This window comes from Musa acuminata, chromosome BXJ3-3 (genome assembly GCF_036884655.1).
Source record: "Musa acuminata AAA Group cultivar baxijiao chromosome BXJ3-3, Cavendish_Baxijiao_AAA, whole genome shotgun sequence".
In the NCBI taxonomy this organism is placed as follows: domain Eukaryota; kingdom Viridiplantae; phylum Streptophyta; class Magnoliopsida; order Zingiberales; family Musaceae; genus Musa; species Musa acuminata.
In genome coordinates this window covers 7640421-7662223 of record NC_088351.1, presented here as the reverse complement: position 1 = coordinate 7662223, position 21803 = coordinate 7640421, and the positions used below count along the sequence as shown (strand labels likewise).

The 21803-nt window shown below is 40.9% G+C and overlaps 3 protein-coding genes across 3 annotated transcripts; all 3 read right to left on the bottom strand.

Moving 5' to 3' along the window:
* Window positions 1–711: 711 nt before the first annotated feature.
* LOC103977834 (MLP-like protein 423) lies at window positions 712–1565 on the bottom strand. The gene is made up of 2 exons (XM_009393468.3): window positions 1216–1565; window positions 712–1137 (listed from the first exon to the last, which is right to left on the bottom strand). The coding sequence occupies exons 1-2, from the start codon at window positions 1394–1396 to the stop codon at window positions 866–868; spliced, it is 453 nt and encodes a 150-aa protein (XP_009391743.2). The 5' UTR covers window positions 1397–1565; the 3' UTR covers window positions 712–865.
* A 1844-nt stretch (window positions 1566–3409) lies between these two features.
* On the bottom strand, window positions 3410–5137 carry LOC135634137 (xyloglucan O-acetyltransferase 1-like). The gene is made up of 2 exons (XM_065144388.1): window positions 4774–5137; window positions 3410–4690 (listed from the first exon to the last, which is right to left on the bottom strand). The coding sequence occupies exons 1-2, from the start codon at window positions 5120–5122 to the stop codon at window positions 3576–3578; spliced, it is 1464 nt and encodes a 487-aa protein (XP_065000460.1). The 5' UTR covers window positions 5123–5137; the 3' UTR covers window positions 3410–3575.
* A 5858-nt stretch (window positions 5138–10995) lies between these two features.
* Window positions 10996–18784, bottom strand: LOC135634141 (uncharacterized). The gene is made up of 4 exons (XM_065144394.1): window positions 18102–18784; window positions 15895–16263; window positions 11276–15791; window positions 10996–11180 (listed from the first exon to the last, which is right to left on the bottom strand). Exons 1-3 carry the CDS (start codon window positions 18279–18281, stop codon window positions 11319–11321), a joined length of 5022 nt encoding a protein of 1673 aa, XP_065000466.1. The 5' UTR covers window positions 18282–18784; the 3' UTR covers window positions 10996–11180; window positions 11276–11318.
* Between the last annotated feature and the right edge of the window lie 3019 nt (window positions 18785–21803).

The window sequence follows — 21803 nt, the reverse complement described above, 5'->3', positions numbered from 1 at the left end:
TCCTCAGCAATGTCATGTGTCTCAGACTTCAGAAGATTGTAAAAGAAGAGCAAAGATAAAGAAGGCACTCCTCCAATAGTGATATTACAACCTTTTGCTCATAATTTTACAGATTCATCAGTCTTTTGTGTTAGCTTTTCTCTATTCTTGGACTCATTTTTGAACTAGTTAAAATGGTAAGTCTCTTTGTTACTTCAATAATTCATGTTGAGCATGGACCCATGGCTATGACTCCTGTCCTTCTATTCAACAAACCCTCAGCAATGCACACTAACTTTGTGTGGAAAAACCAGTCGTTTGGTTGTTTTCATGATCACTTTGGTAGGAGGAAGCCATAAAGATCTTCCAGAAGATTGTGGCTCTGTCAATTTGTTGCAACATTTAGTGATTTCTTTGCTTCCTCTGTATGATCTGATGCACTTCATATCGGCATGAATTTTCTCTATAACAATTGACATGTTAGAAATTTAGAGATCAATCGAGATTTGGTCCATGTCACAGTACCACTACTGGAAGCTTGCTCGTTAGGAGCAGAGAGGACTCAAATGGAAGATGATGTTAGAACTGGGAGAGAAAAACTTGAACATCTTCTCCCCGTTTAAGTAGAATATGACATATTTATTATTGTTTTGATTTCATTAAATCTACTAACCTTTTTTTTACCTATATGATCTGATCCAAACCTTTTCTTTGTGACTGAAATTTTAGATGTTCTTTCAATCAGTTCCATTGTTTTTAGTTTTGATCCAAAGACGAGCACACAGCTGATGATTCCAACACCAGAAGATCCCTTTGCCGAGCACGGCCATGACACAGGCATGTCGTTCTTGGCTTTATTCTCACTGCCATAGCATTCTTAGCATTCCTAGTTCTTGGCGAGGTACTCATCCAAGGCACTGAAGGTCTTGGTCGCCGTCTCCTTGACGAGGTCCGGGTCAGGGACCTCTGTGTTGGCCTTCTCGTACTCCATGCACCACTTCACCTGGCTGCCGTCGCCGTTGGGTTCCACCTTCAGGCTGGCCTTGAAGTTCTTGTAGTAGCTCACCAGCTCGCCGTCGATCAGGCTGTACGACACCTGCTTGCTTGCGTCGTCCACCTCCTCGATCTTCTCCTTGGCGAACGTCACCAGTGGAACTCCTGCACCCACCCAACAACTCTTTCACGGTGGATCACGACGAGGACAACCGACTGGGGTTGGGATTGGTGGGTGCTCACCCTGGGCGTATTTTAGCAGGCGGACGGTGCCGGCGCTGCGGCCATCGCCCTCGACGATCTCGATGCTCTGGTACTGCTCGGGGAAGACCTTGGGGAAGAGCTCGGTGGAGCCGCGGATGGCTTCCCAGAACCTGTCCGGCGAGGACTTCACCGCCACTAACACTTCAGCCGTGGAGGCCATGGATGATGATGCTAGGGGATGAAGCAGTAGAGGAGTGCAGATATAGTGGAGGCAGGGGGGAGTGTGAGCTCCGGTTGCTTGCAGTGCTCATTGAAGAGGCTCATCAGCTGCCACCTACTTCACTTTGCTCTTGAATGCCCGGTCGGTGGATTTCTGTGAAGCATGAGATCTGGATCACAAACGTAGACTGCATTCATGGCTTCGGCTATTTATGAGCAGAGGAAGTTTGTTCAAGCAGCGACATCAGAAAAATATTCATCTGGAAGAAAAAGGATGAAAACATTCAGATGATAAAACATATATAAAGTTTTATCCATAATTTAACATCTTAGATTTTAAGTTGAATTAATTTCCAATTCAATGTATGTTATTCATGATTAGTTCTACTAATCAATCAATACTCAAAACAATATATATTTGTGAGATAAAAATTAATAGAAGATTAAGAATAGTTTTGTATTATTTATTGCTCACTGTATTATTATGTAATTTCTTTGTGTGTGTGTGTATCTGAATACTAAGCTCTATATATTCTTGTGGAATAATTGACCGGAAACAAAGCATAGAATGGGTTTTCTCCTTGAAAGCAACCACAGCTCAGTCCAAGTTTTAGCTGTTCTGCCTGAAGAAGGGCTGAGATGTGTTAATCCTGTTTTCTTTAATTAGGTTTTCTTTGACTGCAGTAGGTCATATCATTAACTGAGAACAGTTCTCAAGGAAGGCAACCCTTCCCCACTGTGATCAGTGACAGGATGTTATGACACATCAAAACAATGCATCACTAACCATACTATGCATTTTCAAATCCTTAATGCTCATCCATTTCAGAAGATGAATCAGGAGGAAGCTACATAAGATAGAAAACTGTGAATGAAATCAATCCTGCTTCAAGCCAAGTTCTATCCTTGTTATGCAGCAGAATAAAGAATCAAATTGGGGTATAATGTTTACTTATCAGTTTCACAAAGAGCTACTGTCAGGAAGCAAAAGCCAAGTCAGATACAAGCACAGCTCACTGTGAAGCAGAAATTTCAATGATAAGAAGCATAAATGAACTGATCTCATTTGTCATCTGACACAACTGTTTTCTTTTCATAGAAGAAGGTCTATTTTGTCATGTAGAGAAGCATAATTTCATTTCCTATCTTACAATTTACACTCAATTATGGTGACTAGTTCTTACAACTTAGTTTACACTTCTTGAAATCATTTTAATCTTATTCTCTGAAGGCACACATATATTTTGCTAGTATTGGAATTTGCTTATGAACTAGTGTGTTTTTCTATTTATATTAATCTTCTTTTCTTCTTTATATATGTCATCTGTGTTCATTGAAATATCTTTCAAATGACCCATGGTTGAAGCTACCATAATTATTCTATGACATAAGAAAGGCATGACTTTCATGATACCTTCACATGGGATGCCAACTGGTTGTACAAAGATCAGTAAACAACACATCTTTTCTGAGTGAAATCTGAAGCCCAACATCAATATGATTGCCAATAGAACTCCCAAAACTATAAATCATACATAAAGAAATCCACTCCAATCCTTTTTCAACTTGAACAAATTTAAGTTTCAACAAAGAATTTGATCAAAAAGTACTGCCCCCAACATAAAAACTCAAAGTTCCACCAAGTATATTATTTGATGATCCATGGTGTGGACTTTAAGAGCTTCAAAAGAAACTTCTTGATGGGGCACCAACTGGCCTCCAATTTCCATTTACCAATCTAAACAAGGGAACACCATGAACCAGTACTGGTCTTCATCTGATCTTTTTCCAAGCAGAGACATTCACATTTCTCTCATTGACAGCAACAACACAATCTTTTTGCACTCCAACTGTCCATAGTCTACCAGCTTTTGACCAAAGAAAAAGCATTAAATCTAAAATCTTCCCTGGTAAGATCTAAGCATATGTTATGTGTTCATGAATTCTCTCAGTATCCTCTTCTTTGATTCATAACAAGCAAGCTTTTAGTAACAAAACACACAAAAAATGGGTCTGTCTAAGCTGAATTCACCCCTTTGTATCATCTTCCACATTAACTTGCACAAATCTTTTAGTACTTCTGCTAACTTCTCATCGTTTAGCCTCAAACAAAAACAGATCAAGAAACAAACAAGAAGAAAGAATGATTCTGACTTGGAATGGAAGTGATGGGAAGTGCTTCATTTGCTCTCACCCTTCCATCTCCTCATCATCTCCAGTAGTATCTCATTCCATGAATCAATTGGGCCCGGCAAGCACCAGTGCACACAGTCATTCTGCATCCTCTCCTGCGCTCCATTGGCAAAAGGATTGGGATGCATGTATGGCCCCGGGTGGCCGTCCGGCCTCATCAGTGCCATCTTGGTCACGTCCAACGCCTCAAACCTCAGACCCTTTCCTCCTCCCCTCTCCGCCGCCGCGGCCACTTCCTCCACCTCTATCTTCCTCATCTCGGCGTCCATGTACTCCATCTCCTTTTCCCCTTCCTTGTATGGCTCTTTCTTCGGGCACGCCCCGGCCTTGTCCCATTCCCCGTCGAAGTGCGCCGGGGAGAAGGTCGTCACCACCACGAGCTTCTCGGAAGTGCCTGGTGACGAATCGTGTCTTCTGCTGACCTCCCTGAGAGTGGTGTTGAGTGCCTTGCGGAACACATCGAAGAAGCCGATCTCGGTGTAGTTGAACTCCGGGCAGTGGTGGCAGCCGAGAACGACCCCGTTCTCGTGGTAGAATGCCGGGTGGAGGTACCAGTGCCCCACCGAGAAGACCACCACGTCCATCCCATCCAACTCCGAAGCCCACCGCTCGTCGACGGATTCCAGGTACAGATTGTTGTGGTACTGCCCCGTCGCCTCCGACTTCTCCACTCCCTTCACCAGGAAGGGCGACCAGAGGACGGACACGGTCGCGTTGCGGCCGCGGAAGACCCACCGCCGGAACTTATTGTCCTCGCCATCGCGGTAGACCAGCTCGGGCTCCTCCGCGGTGGCGAGGAGGCAGAGGAGGGACTCCAGCTGGTTCCGGGCCATGGAATCGCCAATGAAGGCCAGATGCCTGTTCTCGATCAGCCGCAGGAACGCGGCTGGGTCGAAGGCTGGGACCGCGCACTGCTTCGGCTGCCACCGCCAGTGGAGGTAGCCGGTGTCGGGCCGGCCATGCGCCATGCAGTTCTGCCCTTCTTTGATGGTCTTGCAGCCGGTGCCACTGTAACGAGGCTCGCCGGAGTGTCGAACCCACTGGCCATCGGAGTAGTTGCACCGGGGCCTGCTCGGCCGCTTCTTCAGCTCAGCTACTCCTGCTGCAGAATCGCAAAAACCACACACAAACAGATCAGTGTCATGACATCTGCCCACGATAGAAAGAAGAGTGAAGCTGGTATACCTTGGGAGGAGGAGGAGGAGGAGGAGGTGAAAGTGGTGGTGGTGGTGGTGGAAGAGGCGGAGGAGGAGGAGGAGGAGGGCGAGAGAGTGGCGTTTGGTTGGGGAGGGGGAGAAAAGAGAGGGAAGAGGTACAAGTGGAGAAGAGCCAAGGGGATGATGGTGTAGAGAGCCCAAATGATGAGCTTCTTGAGGAGGAGATGATGGGTTTTGGGGGTGTTGTGATGGTGGTAGAGGTGTGTGCCCATTCCTGTGTTGGGGTTGTGGTGGATGATGGGGAGGAGATTAAGGGAAGCTTGGGGAGGTGGAGAAGAAAGAGGAGAAGGTGACAAATGCCAGTGCAGAGGCGACATGATTGGGTCAATAGCACTACTAAATAATAATGTCCCATGTGTTGGGGCCCATGTCCTGTCTTTCCCTTGTTTTACTTTTTATTTTTGCATATTACTCTCTCCATTTTTTTCCATTTTATTTTTCATAAATTTATTTTATTTCTTGCTGAAGACATCACTCGAACTAATAATAATTATTTTCATATCACCTAATTTGTTATATATATATATATATATATATATATATATATAATGGGCAATTGAAATTTTTGTTCCCAATCAACACGTGTCTGCCCAAATTGCTTTCCCATTCCACCGACAGAAGCTTCGGCCAATTGGGTGGCACGTCGAGTGCGGAATTCGGTGTCATTAGATTGACCAGAATCTACCACGATGTGCCACGATTGGTACTAATGGCATTCCATGACTCATTAATATCTATAATATACGTAAGAGTAATGAGTGTAGTATTTGTAGATATACAGTAAAATTATATATTTAAAAATAATATATATATATATATCAAAATGATATATATATATATATATATATATATATATATATATATATAACACATGTAGATTCAGATATGAAACTTATCACTCGTGAAACATTATAATATCTCGACATAAAATCGTACGTTATTTAATATTAGAAGCGTGAATAATAAATATACAAGAAAATGCTTTGGCATCTCATAAATCTCCCATCCAAAACTAAACTGGAATCTTGGATGAAACATTAGTAGTTGGGCACCATATGGGCCTATTTTGGGTGGCCCAATGGGCTTTATATGTCTCTCTCAAATCTGGCACAAGAAATGGATCATAATTTAAATCTGTGATCTAATTCTAAACCACTGGTTTAAGAAGCATCATAATGGCATTATTCTAATGATATAATTTTATTATATATAGTATGGCATTATATGATACTAAATTGGCATATTGTTAATGCATGATATTACAATAAAATTATGTGATATTATGCTATATGGCTTACTAAAAATAATGTGCATCAATGGTGAGGTAATTGTTTCTTCATGAGCAATGAAATAATGTTTACCTTTTTCTATAAGAAGACCAAAAAAAAAAATCTAATTTGAAATTTTCTTTCACAGTTGTAATGAATACATCTTCTTTGTTATCTAAATAAACATATTTGAAGACACTGTAACGAAATTTTTTAATCGTTTTTTAATGTCATCAGACCATTGTGTATATAGAATATAGTGTAATAAATAAAAAATATAAAAATATTTCCTATACAGTATTTTTATGTTATTATTACAGTGTTTTAGAAATACGAATGAAAACACTAAAACGAAATCTTTTTAATCGCTGTTTTCGAATCCATGATACAAAAGATATCTTAGTACTTTATATATATATATATATATATTATAAGGAGTATAGTGTAATAAATAAAAAAAATTATGAAATTATTGTCTATATAACATTTTTAATGTATCTTTATAGTGTTTTAGAAATACAATGAAAATACTATAAACAGTTCATAAAAACACTGTAATGAAGCTTTTTTCGAATCAATGATGTAATTGATGTTTTAGTACCATTGTATATATGAAATGCAATGTAATGAATGAAAGAATTACCAAAATATTACTTATACAATGTTATAGAAATACTAATCAAAAATTAAAAAGAATTCATAAAAACACTTAATCAAATCTTTTAATTGCTTTTTTTAATTATGATGTAATGATAATACAATTATATATATATATATATAATATTATAATGAATGGAAGAATTACGAAAATATTACATATATAATATTTTTATGTTATCATTATAGTGTTTTAGAAATACGAATGAAAACACTATAAGTGTCACGACCCGAACCCGACGGGCTAACTAGTCTTGCCACTTCGTTTAATAGGTCGGTTCTGATACCAAATATCACGATCCAAGTTTAATAGGTTAACTAGTCTATCAACTTCGTTTGGTCTAAACCACTGACTAAAATACGCTGAATGTGATAGTAATATACTCATCAGACTCTTATAAGCTAATCGTAATCTTTCATATGGTACTAATCAGGGATGTTACAATAAACACTTTATAGAAACATCATAACTAAATCTTTTAATCACTTTTTTGATTACTATGCAAATAATGTAGTGTCATGAATGAAAGAATTACAAAAATATTTCTTATACAATGTTTTTATGTTATCTTTATAGTATTTTAGAAACTCAGAAAAAAAACACTATGAACACTTCATAAAAACATTGTAACCATATACTTTAATTACATATTTATAATTCATGATGCAAATGATTTTTTGGTATAATTGTGTTTATGGTATGCACTATAATGAATGAAAGAATTTAAAAAATGTACCATGTATAGTGTTTTGATGTTACCTTCAAAGTGTTTTATAAATTCAAATAAATATAGTGTAAACACTGAATCAAAACACTATAAACATGTGTTTTAGAAACTTTTTTGGAATCCATGATCCAAAAGTCCCCAACTAATTCTATTACTTGTTTTTCTTTGTGTATTTTCTCTCTATATGTGTTTATGGGAATGATACTCCTCTGAATTATGTATTCTCCATTTAATGGTTAATTCTCTATTCTCTCTATTTAAGTGTCTAAGCGGACACAAGTCTTGAAATATAATAATATCACTCTTATTGGGGATAAAAATAATCAAGTACTAGCTTAACCATTGATCTATGATAAACATTAGTTTTGAATGATCTATGTTTCTCAAATGAAAATAAAGATAGTGATGATATTACCGAAACTAAATTGATCGATAAACACATGTATATATATACATACATATATGGTTATGAATTTGTTGATGAGGTTATATATACGGAGGACCTTTATAGGACCGTATTAGAGAGCCAAATATGATAGAGATAGTTAGTATTAACCTTCGAGACATATGAAGATGATGATTTGATATTAATTTTTTTGGTTCCATATGTGGAAGATGAGGATTTTATACCCAAAAAATTATTTTTTAAAAAAATAAATAAAAGATCTATAATATTTCCATAAATGTTATTTTTGTTATTTTGTAAGAATTATATGATTTAAGAAAAATGATTTTTTTTTTATTTTTAGGTTTTAGAAGAATTCAAACAAATTGTCAATGAGTATGCAATAGAAAGAAACTTTGAAATGAAAATTAGTCTTCTTCTTCCTACTACAAATTAGAGCCCTCTTCTTGAAATGGGTAGGAGCAAAAGACACTTTGATTTTTATGATGACCTCAAAGACACTCTCCTTGAGCCTTCAATGGATTCCACACTTTGACCTCTATTCCAACTTCATAGGGCTTCATCTCTAAGTCAACTAATAAGTTAGTTGACTTGAGTTGCTGAATAAGTAAAAGCTGCCTATTCTCTATAAATTAAATTTGAAAAAAAGACTTGAATTTGGACATTGACTCCTTCAAGTCTCTGCTCACCATAAATAGTGTATATTAACACATCACTTATCCCTACTTTTTGGATGAGCGTTAGATAAATTAGATGGTTATTTGGTGGCTCAAGATTATGTTCAGAATTAAAATTTGCTTTCAAAAATTATGTTAGAATAAACTGTCTACCTGTAACTATACATCTGTAATCTTTTTTTTAGATTCTCGCATGCACATTTCCTATCAATGTCATTTTTGTTCATTTTTTTAGGATTCTATTCAGGAAAATTTTAGGCTTCCATTTCGATTGTTTTCAAGTAGGTACAAAGGAGATTGACTAGCCTAGATAGTTCTTTCCGATCCTACTTGCTCAGTATTATAGCTACCTCCTTCCAGTATCGTTAAACTAATCGTAATGATGATAAGCATCGCAACTATTCAATCAGGCCATCGCTTTAAGGGTTTTAATAGCTGCTAATGATTTTATTTATGTATATCCCCAAGCTCTGAGGGAATGGTGGGAGAATTTTAGTAGATGATAGTCTTCCTCTTTTATGTTTCCTGCTGCTGCTGCTGCTGCTGCTGCTGCTGATCGATCAGCTCTTCAATTTGTATCACAGACTTCACAATATAATTTCCTTTTTCTAAGAATGAATCCTAATGTTATCCAACAAGTTAGATGGGACGCTTCTTTGATACGAGTGCTTCTCGATTGCAATACTACTTCTAACGATACAAATGTGTCGATTTTGTTTCAAATCGTTCCCAGCTTGCTCCCCCCCTTTCATTGCTCTCATGGTATGTGTTTGCGTGGTGCAAAGAGGAGATCTGCAACTCCACAGAAGAAGCTCTCAGAAGACACCATCGTATGGTTTCGTGGAAGCTGAAGCGATGAGCTGAGCAAAACTTGCAAGCAAAACCAAACATCCACAGCGTTTTAGGTTCGGTATCTCCTTTCGTCATGGTGATGGCACGATCGAAGCAACAGGATAAAAATGGCGAGACGGAGGCAATCAATTTGAGACGAAAGCAATGTGATGAAGGCAACAACAATAAGACCTCACGAAGAGAAAGATATCGATGAGGTCGAAGAAAATGAGGAAAAAATAATGGGACCTCGCTGATGGCACCATTGTCGTCACCGCTGCCCCACCCGTGCATCCAACGTGTTGCAGAAGGCAGAAGGCAACGGTAGCCTCGAGACGCGTGCAGGTCGTCCAACCCCCCCATGTGACGGTGGCGCCGGCAAGTAAGATCTGGATCTCGCACAAACGTCAGGTCATGTGGCTAATGCCGAGAAGCCGACATACATCTGCATGTGAGCCCATCACCCCGTCAAGAAACAAATCCACCATCAGCCTTGGTTGGATCGGCCCCATCGTCGCGTCACCGGCTTCCACCACATGTGATGGGAAAGAAGGTCGTGTTGCGTGGTGGACCAATCTCTCTCTATCTCTCCCTTTCTTTTGTCTTTTTGGCTGGAGGATGTCAGAAGGCGAAGGACATGAAGGGGACAGGAGGGAATAAATGAAGTGGTGAAGCAGACACAAGTATCGCATCACGGGCATCATCATGTCCTTCGTCTTTGTCATGCCTTCGTCGACACATTTTTGTGCGCACCAAGTGGTCTGCCCCGGGGGCCCGGCGATGGGACTCGCCTTTCGACGGTGACTCAGATGATGCCCGTGGCCGTGGGGGTGTAGTGCTTTCTGTCCGTGGTTGATGATTTCTATGCTCATCCTTGTAGATTTCGCTGCCACTTTCTTTGCCTTCCACGTGCTCGACGAAAAGACGGACTGTGTCGATGCAGTCTGTCTCATATTCAATGTAGCTCCCGACAGTAGATGGCCAAAAGACAAGGAATTAAGATTACAGCAATTGCATCAGATAAACCTGAGTGTTTTGATTGCTGAGAGAGAGAGAGAGAGGTAAGACTCGGAATCAACACAAACAGGGGTGCCGCATGAACAAACATGCAGCTCACATAAATGATCCAACAGGTACCAGAACAGACACCAGCAACCTTCTCATGCACCAACTAAATGAAACAAGAAGCTTAACGAGTACTAAAGATTATGGAAGTCACTGACCCACGCACTAAAATGCTCGAAAGGGAGAAAGAATGACTAATGCAACTCAGGCAGTTGCTGGCTGCCAATTTGATCCACTAAGTTTCGAGTGACAAAACTTGACAACAGAATTGTATGATAGCATTTATTCAATAAAGTGATACTGAAGTGCTCAGATAGCATACTATTCAACTCATATAGCAGAAATTGTCAACTCCATGAAGCAGCGAAGGCAGGCAGCATAGTAAGCTGCAGTAGCCACCAATCATGAACATATAACATCCTTTGAGAGAAGAAAGCACCTGATTGCAGTGGCTCCAATGGATAATAAGATGATAAATAAAAAAGACTCGACAAAAGTAATGTCGTCGTCCTGCAAGGGGTTTCCCCAGAAAACACGCTGGAACATGCTAAAGCAACGTAAGACAAAAGTGCTGAACTCATGAAAATTTGTTTCAACGAGTGTCGACATTTACAGGAAATACAGCAAGTTTCAGAATCCTCTGAAAGATTTCCACATATTCCTCAAGAAACATCAGGACACATGCGGCTTTAAGTGCATAACTTAGTGCAAACCAATACAAGGAATTCCACATATGTGTGTGCCTGCAAAACAAGGATAAATCATTTATTATAGTCTAGAATAGACCACTCATGAACACAAATCATACCATATACAACAAGAACATAAGACAGCTTACTGTATTTGGATACTGCTACTGATTTGCTGCTTCTAAAATCTCTTCACTGCCATGAGATTTGCTTGTAAGCAGATCTATCTGCATCCCAACCTCCCTCAGGTTCCTTCCTCTTCAGACCCCCTCCTGCCACCGCATACATTCTTACCTGTTCCTCCATGAAAGCCTGGGAGTTTGAAACTAGTTGTCTCGTTGGCAAGGGCAATCTGTCATCCTTTCCTTCTGCATTTCCTGGACCTGCATTAAGATCAAGTGCTGATGTAATCCATTTCCTGCTGTTGTCGGATCCACCACTGGCACTACCCTCAGGAGGGCCTATCGCATAAGGCCTCGGATAATTGGATAAAATGCCACCAGCAGGTCCAACAAGTGGCGAAGGAATGGCAGGGAAACCTGAACCAGCTCCAGACGAAGAATCGACAAAGGTTGCCGATCCACCTGAAAACGAAGTTGATGCAAGCGGAAAATTGGACCCGAAAGTGAACCCAGCATAAGGAAATGCCGTAGCAGGAGCAAATGCCATGGCTGGAGATGATGAAAGCCCAGGGCCCCGGTAAACATCTCCCCCATAGGGACCACTAGCTGTAACTGGCCCCAAAATTCTTTGGCCTCCTGCAGCTGCAACAATTGGGTAAGGGTGCTCTCCTCTGTTGGTCAAGAAGGATGGTATAGCAACAGCAGGATAAGAACCACCAGGAGGAAACCACGATGATACACTTCCCAATTCAGGAGGATTCATTCTGACACCAGCAACTGCAGGTAAGAATGGCACACTACCAGTGCTTTTTGTATTTTGGTTCCTCGTTACAGGTTCAGCACAAACTTCATCGAGGCCCGGTCCATTATTTAGATCAAAGTCCCTTAACATATTGGCCTCCCTATTAGGAAATTCCGTTGATGCTTGTCCTATGGCAAAAAGTGGAACCTCCATCCTATGGGAGGTGCTCACTAAGAACTGGCCACTTTCCATACCTTCATCGACCCTATTTAGATCAAGATCAAGTCCCCCAGAAATTCGTCCAGGTGCATCAAGATTGCCCACTGTCCCCAGCTCAGAGCCCATGGACTTAGCAGAGCTCTGAGTGGCCATGTCTTCAAGAGCTCTCTCATCAGGTTCATTCAGATCAATATCGAGTGGAGGACGACACTGCTTTCCTGCAGAATCAGATGGTAGCAACACTCCAGAAGTATTGAGTGGCACCTCCAGAACTTTACGTGGTTCTGCTGGCCGGAAAGCACTAGTGGCGGCCGAGCCTTTCCATCCAGGCTCATCCTTGCTCTTTAATAAGTTTTCAGGTGGAACAAAAGGTCCTTTCGCTGGTGCAGCTACTGTAATTGGAGCAGGCAACCCGGTCAACATGGAATTTGAGAACAGAGACAGGCTGGGCAAATGACCTATAGAGGAACACACGGTTGAAATAGAGACAGAAGTCTCAACTTGGGTTCCATCATCTCCGGTGATGCCTTCGTTCAAATCAAAGTCAAGCTTACTAGCAACATCTGGCACAGCTTTAACAGCCAATGAAGAGGCCTCCAGGGATGATGCAAGATCCTCCTTCACATCCGCAAAAGCCCCCGAGAACCTAGAACCAGCAGGTTTTGATTGGTTCTCCATCTCTTGGGCTGTACAACTTGAGGGTGGTTCTTGACTGGCTGATCCCACAGTTAAACTTTCAAGAGACTCCTTTATTTTCAAATCTTCAGCTGCACAAGCAGTACTGCAGGAGGTGGTTGCTAGTCTAACTGATTCATCAAGTTTAGACAGGTTGAGGCTGTCACATTCATGTTTATCATTCGACTCAAAGTGATTGACCCCCAGGTTATCAGGCTTGCAAGTCTTTGACCCATCAGCATTTTCTGGATATGCAACATCAGGAACACCAGATGAAATAGCATCATTATCACTTCTCTCCACAATCACAGGCATCTGAGGTTGTTGCTGGCAAGATTGGGGTGCAACCTCAGGCACTACTTTTGCTGTAAGGCCTGATTGACATTCCTCGATGACCAGCTTTTCTATCTTGATACCTGGAGCAGCAATGTCATGATCACATCCATCTTTGTTAGCAACCTCAAAGGTACATATACTGTCATCTCCAATCTTCTGACGAGCACATTCCCTAGGTTTGCTTTCATCTTCCATTGAGCTTCTTTCTTTAAGCTTGCAATCAGTAGAATTGTCCAAACCTGTTATATGCTTTTCCTCGAGTGGAGGGACTCCATCATTATCCCACTTCCCCAATCCAGCTGACTTGGACACCAAAAAATTTCCATCTCTTTCTTCCTCGAGTTTCGGCTTAGGTATGGGACAAGAGTCTTTAGTTTTGTGAGAACTCAAACCAGAAGCAGATTGTTCAGCCTCCTCACCTGTCGATTTATTATCATGCAAGGAGACATCATTTCCACTGTTTCCCAAAAAGTTGGTCCCATCCTGACATGGAACATCCCCAGTTGAAATAGAATTGACACTCTTCCCTTTCTTAATGGAGTCGGCATCTGCGGCTTCATCTAATTCAATATGACTCTGGGCCAAATCATCAGCACTTGATAACCTTGACTTGGCCTCCGTAGATGGGTCTTCGGCCCCAGGTGATGCCCCAGCTGAGCCAGTGGGAGAAATTAAGTCAGACTTGGAGATTTCTCCAGTTGCCACACTAGCAAGCAGATTCATCCCAACATCATCTTCAACAGCTGAAGGATCACTAGCTTCAGAGTATTTGACGCAACTTTCAATCAAGGCAATTATAGAACTTAAAGAACTTCTTGTCCTGGTTTCAGTCGAGGAAACACCCTTTTCATTTCCAGAAGATGAACACGCAGCTCCTGGAGCCTCAGTATCCTTTCCAGTTTCCCCAGCACTCCTGATGTGTTCTTCATCAGCTGCTGGTGATCTAACACCCCCAGCTCCAACTGGCAATTCTTTTACATCATTGCTCAGCCATGACTCTGTATTAGCATCCATGACAATGTTAGATTGATAAGCATCAACCCTTGGCTTCACTCTACGATCACCGTGCTCATGTTTATCTGAGAACCCAGGAGAGGATGCTCTGCTACCGGAAATTGATGGATCATCAAATGAACCTCCACTTGCACTTCGTGCAGGGCTTCGAGCAGGGTTAGGAAGCCGGACAATAAGCCTGTGGTTATTTCCATGATCTACAGCAGGCATATCAATTGGTTTTTCACATGTCAGTCCTGATTGTGATGATTTTTCCAATGTTGCAGCTCGGTTGAGAGAACCAGATTTACTTGGATGAGTTTCCTTCTGAACTCCAGAAATACTAGTCACAGTAACCCCATTGCTCGATCTTCGATGACGGGATGAAGCACCAGCGGCCTTAGTAGCATTAATTGACCCAGCACTTGAACTCCTTGTGTCTTCCTTCCATGAGGAACCCACTGTTTTTGCATGATCACTAGAACAAGATTGGCTATTGTTCTGAGAATGACTGGAACTACTGCTCTTCTCCTCTTTGACTGCTGTTGGTGTCATCTCTGTACCCCCACTGTGATGAGCTGCTTTGCAAAGTGAATCCTTTGAGCCAGTTGCAATAGATGTTGCTTTCGAAGACCCTTGTGTTGCTGAAGCTGACTTCACAATAGGATCTGAATGTCCAGGCTTACTAGACTTACATGCAGTATGAGTTACAGGGCTCTTAGAAACCACATCAGTTGGTCCAGATCGTCTGTTTCCAACATGAGAAACATCAGAAGAACCTGACTTAACTTGCCAAACAGGTTGGCCTAATCCAACAGATTTGGCATCATTGATCCTTGTTATTTCGGCATTAACTCGTTTCTTCCAGGTGTCAATAAGACTCCTAGCCTTCTTCTGGATTTCAGGATTTTTATGGCTCCGCAAGTGATTCACAGATTTACCAATATTACAAGCCTGCAGAGCATTAAGGTTGACAGGCAATTTAGCCAGTGCACAAAGAAGAGCCAAGAGAAGCTCCTCAACAGCTTTATCACTTTCTTTATGACTAGTACCATCACCAGCCTTAGACTTGTACACCTGCTGGAGCCAATCATTCAAGACTGGCACACCCTTAAGCTGCACAAACCTGCCAAGGCAATCATAACGATCAGTGGCTGCAATCACATTTGCAACCAGTATCCGACTAGAAACATCTATTTTATTCTCGGGTCTATCATGCTGCAATAAGTTCACCAATTTCTCAACCCCTTCGGTGCTTATAAGTCCACCTTTTTCTGTTATTTTGACTAATTCTGCCTTCATCATGTTATCAGATTTAAATGAATCACCATCATCTGGTTTAGAAGACCGCTCTCTCTTGATATGCTCTGTGCCCTGATCACTCCTGTCTCTCTTCTTCAACTTCGATTGAAACGGGAGAGAAGGGCCAGTATTATGATCACTCTCTGAACTAGATTTTAACTGTTGTGTGCTTGATGGACCATTAAGTGGTTTAGGTGAACGTCCACCGGACTGAACTGCTGCGTGCATTTCTAATTGAGTTCTGTCCAAAAGCTGATCTACTTCCTCTTGTCGTTCCTGAGAAGAAAAAAGTGAACAATAAGGCACCTAATCTAAAATAACACCAGAGGAAAAAAAGTTCTGATTCTTAGTAGAGATATTAAAAGCATGCAAAACTCACATTGATATAGTCTTGATCAGTCAACCACCACAAGCACTTGTTAGTAATGTCATATACTCGTCTGCATATAAATGATGATACCCCTGCTGGAAGCTCGACACCCTTACGTAAAAACACTACTTTACAAGGATGAAGCAATGAAGCTGCAGTTATCACGTCCTTGTGGAAGGAGTAAAAAACTTCGTTTGGAGCAGCTTCAAGCAATACACCTTTGGCAAGCTTAATGTCAGCAGGTCGGTAAAGCCAATTAACACATAACCGAAGGTGATCCTCCTTGCCTTCTGTAAACCAGCGAATTATTCCAATGAAAGGAGGTGCATTGCCAGCCTGGAAAAGAGCACAATCACCAACTCGAATTTTACGCCCATCCTGCAAAATATAGAATATTAACAGGCCGTTGCGAAGAAAAAAGAGAACCATATTAACATGGGTTCCACAGCACGAAAGCGTAGACTAATAGTGAAACAAAACTACAAAAGAACTACCCCAAACAAAAGAATGGATAGTGTCTGCCACATTTTGCAACGAAAGAGTACACTCACAGTAAAACAGAACTCAAAAGAACTACCCCAAACAAAAGTATAGACAGTGTCTGATGCATTTTTGCAATTGCCATGACTATGACAACAACAAGAATGACGTTTTCATTCACCTTCTCAAAAGCATCTAACAATATGGTAAAACATTATAGTTGTGTGCAACCTTCAGCTGTTAACAAAATTTGATATTAACTTAATGTGAATCATAGACCATTTCTTGCAAAAAATATAGACATGTTGAAGTGTGATATATTGAAGACAGGTTAACGTATACTTCTTTAGAAGCCACATTTCAAACACAACCAAACATACATACAAAACTGTGAACAAAGCAAATATGCCTTCTCATGCCGCAAAGGTCAAACTCTACTAACTCTTAACACAGTCCCATTCCAAAGCAGCAAAGGTTACAACTACTTCTATAAAAAAAACACTGACCAAAAAGACAGAGATGCATGACCATAAATCTTAAGATTCTGAACAAAGAAAAACTGACAGCAGCAGAACTAAAAGTACAGCAAGAATTGCCACTGATGCTAAGAAAGAAAATGTAAGCAGACAAATATCAGATGCAGGACTAAAGGATTATATTGATAAGCAGGATTAATAATATTTTTTAATTACAATCTATAGATTTAGAGAAGGAACTCCGGACAAATATAACTCCTGTATATTTCACTGAATCAGGATAAGCTAAAATTACAACAGACCTCCAGTGTTTCACATGAATCTAGTATTATAACAGTCCCATAAAAATAATTATAGAAAACCAATTGAGCCCAATCAAAAACTGGATCTCTAATTGACAGACCAGAAAGAGTTATAGGACCTTAAATTTGAGCCATGAGCTTTGTCCATCAGTGGAGACAACTTCATAACTGAAATAGCATAGGATCCATAGGAAACAAATTTCCACATGATTGAAACAATGAAAGAAATGTGGTCAAGGACCAAGCTGTTTCATGTAACTCAAAAAATAGCTAAAAATATTCTATCCTCCTGGTATCCACATAAGGCTCGACTATCTCGACAGGAAATTTTGGTTAATAAGTATCAAAACAATAACCGCAAACACCAAGAACTATCTATATCACCAGGAAGGAATCATCGGGCTTAACAAAACCATATTTCAAAACCATTTCCAACACGAAAATACCAGATGTTCACCTCAAAGTTATGTATCAAGTTCCAAAAGAAGCCACCTACATAACATGCTTATTACGATCCACCATCTGTGTCTGAGAGTTCATCCTTGACCAGGAATAGGATCCTTCAGGTCGACAGCAACAAACACTAAAAACTTCCTTCAAAAAATAATGCCCGCTTAAATTATAACTCTCTAGGCAGAAATACGTTAAATCTATCAAAAGCCCCATCTTGTCTATTTCACAAGGAAAAGGCCAAAAAAAAAGCAGAGGAGCACAAATTAATTAAAAGAATAACGTCCAAGGCTGCAAATCTAAACAACGTAATGAATAATCCAGAAAAACGAGTAAAGTATCAACAAAGCCACCATAAGAACTATAAAATTGGCAAAAATCTAACGAAAATTACCGTAAGTCCAAAAAAAAAAAAAGAATTAAACAACTAAATTATTTTGACCAATGGGAGTCAAAATTTCCCCCTATTTCACGCACAAAGACGGATGAAACACACGAAAGGAGACACCTTTAGGAACGAATCGCAAGAGGACCGAGAGGAATCCGACTCCGAGGAGGGGTTCTCCGGAAAAGCTAGAGAAGGTGGAGGAGCTGATGACGACGATGACGCTGATGCTGCTGTACCGGGCGCAGGTACCGGCCACATGTGCCGCCGCCGTTTCCTCTCCTCACCCTCCCGCCCATGCATAGCCTTTCATCGTCCCCTCTCCGATCCCTCCGCCGACGCCACCAACCATCAATTCCTCTCCACTCTACCCGTCTATAATTCCACCGAATCAAACCCTAGAACAAGTAACACGCCACCGCCACACCCGCCTTCAGATCCACCGTCTGCAAGCCCCTCCACGGCGGTTTCCCGCAACAAACGAACGCGCGAAGAAAGACCCTAACTATGCCGGATCGAGCTCGACGCTGAAGGAGAGATCGGGAGGTGGACCGATCAATCTGGGAGGAAGACAACGTGACGCAGGGACTGGTGGATCGAGGGTATTTGTGGAGCGATTTGGGTCGCGGGTTTCGCGATCTGATGAAAGAGAAAGAAAGGAAGAAGTGGATGCGATCCGTGGGGGATCGTGAGAAGGGGATGAAGAAAAAGAGGGGGCGTGAGGGAGACGAGGGGAACGCGGCGCAGTTAACTTGGATGGCGGAGAGGGCGGCGCTAACGTGCGCCAGCGGTCGGATGCGGTCGTTTGACTTGTGGTCGGCGCTAACGTGCGCGTCCAACCATCATGTCACGGTGCGATGCGCACGAGACTTACCCCCCCCGCTTTCCTCGGTACGCTGTGGTGCCATCGGGTCGGATCCAAATAGGATCCGTATCCAATGGACCTAATTCACGTAAGGAACAGCAATTATGCAATTTAAATCTTTTACATGCTGTAAGTGAATTAGTGATTTTAATTGTCATGCGTCACAATTACAATTAACACCTACTCATGCAGACATTAACATAAGTGTAGATATAATGTTAAATCTATTTATTATAAGATAATAATACCTTTTAATCAGTCAGTTAATTAGATGTGGATGGAGGTTTCAACTTTAATTGATAATTCCCGGAATAATACGATTTATAATTGATGATGATGATTCATGATCAAATCTCCCAGAAAATTCATCAGCCGGGGGCCCAAATTTGCAGACCCAATCCTCGGGTTCGTGTCAGCCCGGAAAGATTTGCTGGGTGATTCGGTCTGCTTAGCCGAAGCCCATTGTAGATACTGATCTATCCTGTCTCGAATTTTGATCGCTACAAAAGGAATAATACGTCGAATGGCTTATATGGGATGATATCAGATGATGGTTTACCAAGATGAAAATAAATGCGATGATATCAGATAAAGCATGACTTGAAAGTGATATCATTTGTATAATTATTTAATATTTTAGACATAAAATATTAGTTTTATGAGCATAATATAATATCATTTGTTGTTATTATTTTGGTCATTGTGTGTACGACAAGATCAAGTGAAATAAATGTAAGCATCTGTCTGGATAACTATTGAGTCAGGCTGGTTTAAAAAATAATTAATTAAAATTATTATTGTAGTTTGAGTCATAGTCATTAGATTTTCTGGATGTGACACATAATCTAAAAAGTGCTGTTATTTTTCTGCTACATTTGGTTTGTTTATTTGTTCATCTGAGTACAAAAATATAGATGTAAGGCCAAGTTAGATCCCTACGACCCAACCTACATTGCTGTAAATATCGGTTCTTATTTTCCCTTTGAATATATTCTTTCAGCTGCTCATGTTCTTCCTTTTTGTCACAGCATTCTGTAGTCACAGCATTATATCTTAGGAGAGACTTGGTTGTTTGTTTCAGTGTCATCTTCCTTCAATCATCGTCATCAAGAAAGAAGGTTCATGGTGCTTCATACAAGGCAATAAGCACTGTGCTACTGGTTCCAGCATCAGTGGTGGTGGCAATGGAGAATCCACACAGCTACTCTACGTTAGAAGCTGGTGGAACGGACACATCATCCTTGTCAGACAAGGGAAGAGCTAAGAATCAAAGGCAACTCGCATGACTTCTGCTCCTCGAGCTTCAGAGGGCTCTTTCCTCCCTTTCCTGGTCCTTGTTTGCATTTGGGAAGCTCCTTGCCACAGCACAAAGGCGCATCTTCTTCAGGAGCCCCGAGAAGCCGCAAAAGACCGGAAGGCTACTGATAATTCTCAGAGCTTTCCTCATTGTTTCCGCCATGGCATTGCTGTCGGAAGCCTGTGCGCATAAGAACGAGCTGCATCTAATTCCGCCTTGGGAGGGCCCAAAGCTGGAACAGCGGGCCTGTTTGTTCGTGCTCGCACTCAGAGCACAATACATGGCTCCGTCGGTCATCTACCTCTAGATTCTGTGTCGTCCTGTTCTTGATCCAATCCATCGATCTAATCGGGTCTCTGTTTCGACTGTTGGGCTAATTACACATCATCCTTTTTTAGTTAGACTTTCTTAACATTTTGATCCATATATTTTAAAAATTTTATATTAAAATTGATACATAAAAATAATAGATAAAAAAAATAATTATAATATTCTAGTTGATAATAGCGGACGTCATTGGAGCTACTCTGTGTGGATGAAAAGAGTTATGTTAAGAGATGAGAACCGTTTTACATTTGCATCGACGTTGATGCAGATGTCAAGTGATCTTTTCGTCGTTTTACATCTGTGTCAGCATCGACATAGTTATTGAGTAGCCCTTTCATCACTAGGCACATGCGTCGACATTAACACAAATACAAAGTAATGAAAGGGCTACTCATTGTATTAATGTCGAGATGCTGTCGTTGAGCGGAGCTACTCTCTCTTAAAAAAAATCATACAAATACAAATCATAAAAGAAGACGTCATCGTGCATAACGACAATCAAAGCAAGATTGTTTTTTTTCCAAAGATCAGATGCACTATGACAGAACCAAAGATTGTTAACAATATCGAGTATCATTTTAGTCATAAAGAAATCGCTAAAAGGAAGTCTTTCTTCACAAAATTGATGTAGCTGACAAACCGACAAACATGCTAACGAAGTTGCTTCCTTTGGCTAAACACAAGCATTGTTTGAATTTGGTCAATCTGTATCGAGCTTTAGTTTAATGCCCTATGGGGTATTTTTGAGAGAAGAGAAGACAAAGTTTCTTAGCTGAATCAACACTAATTTTTCATCGTGGAGAAGAATTTATGAGAATTTGACTCAAAATTGGAGTCAAAATTAGGATGCTGATCGTGCAGCGTTCCTCTCCACACAGCCACCACCATCCCCCGGGCGCCTGCTGCCCTCGCGCACCGCCGCACGCAGGTCGTGTTTCATGCTGCCGCCCTTGATGCTCCCCGTGGCCTTCGTCGCTGCCTGCCCATAGGCTCGCAGTTGCTCACCACAATCACCCAAACCATCGGTGTGTTCTTACTTCCTATCACTATACCATATGGTTCAAGTATTTGAAACTTCCGAACTCAGTACATGAACTCTGTGAACACAAGCCAACAGTATCAAAATGGAGGCCAAGCATCAGAATGTTAGAAGTGGGAAACAATTGGTCTCATATAGAGAGAGGAGAGAAAAATTAATTAGTTTCAATAGGGTTACATCTTACCTTCACCAAATGTTAGAAATAATTCTTTATGAAACAATGAGATTCTGCTGTTGTAAAGTTGAGGAGATCGACATAATAAATAAGGTGATTATATTGTCAATATGGTTAAACTT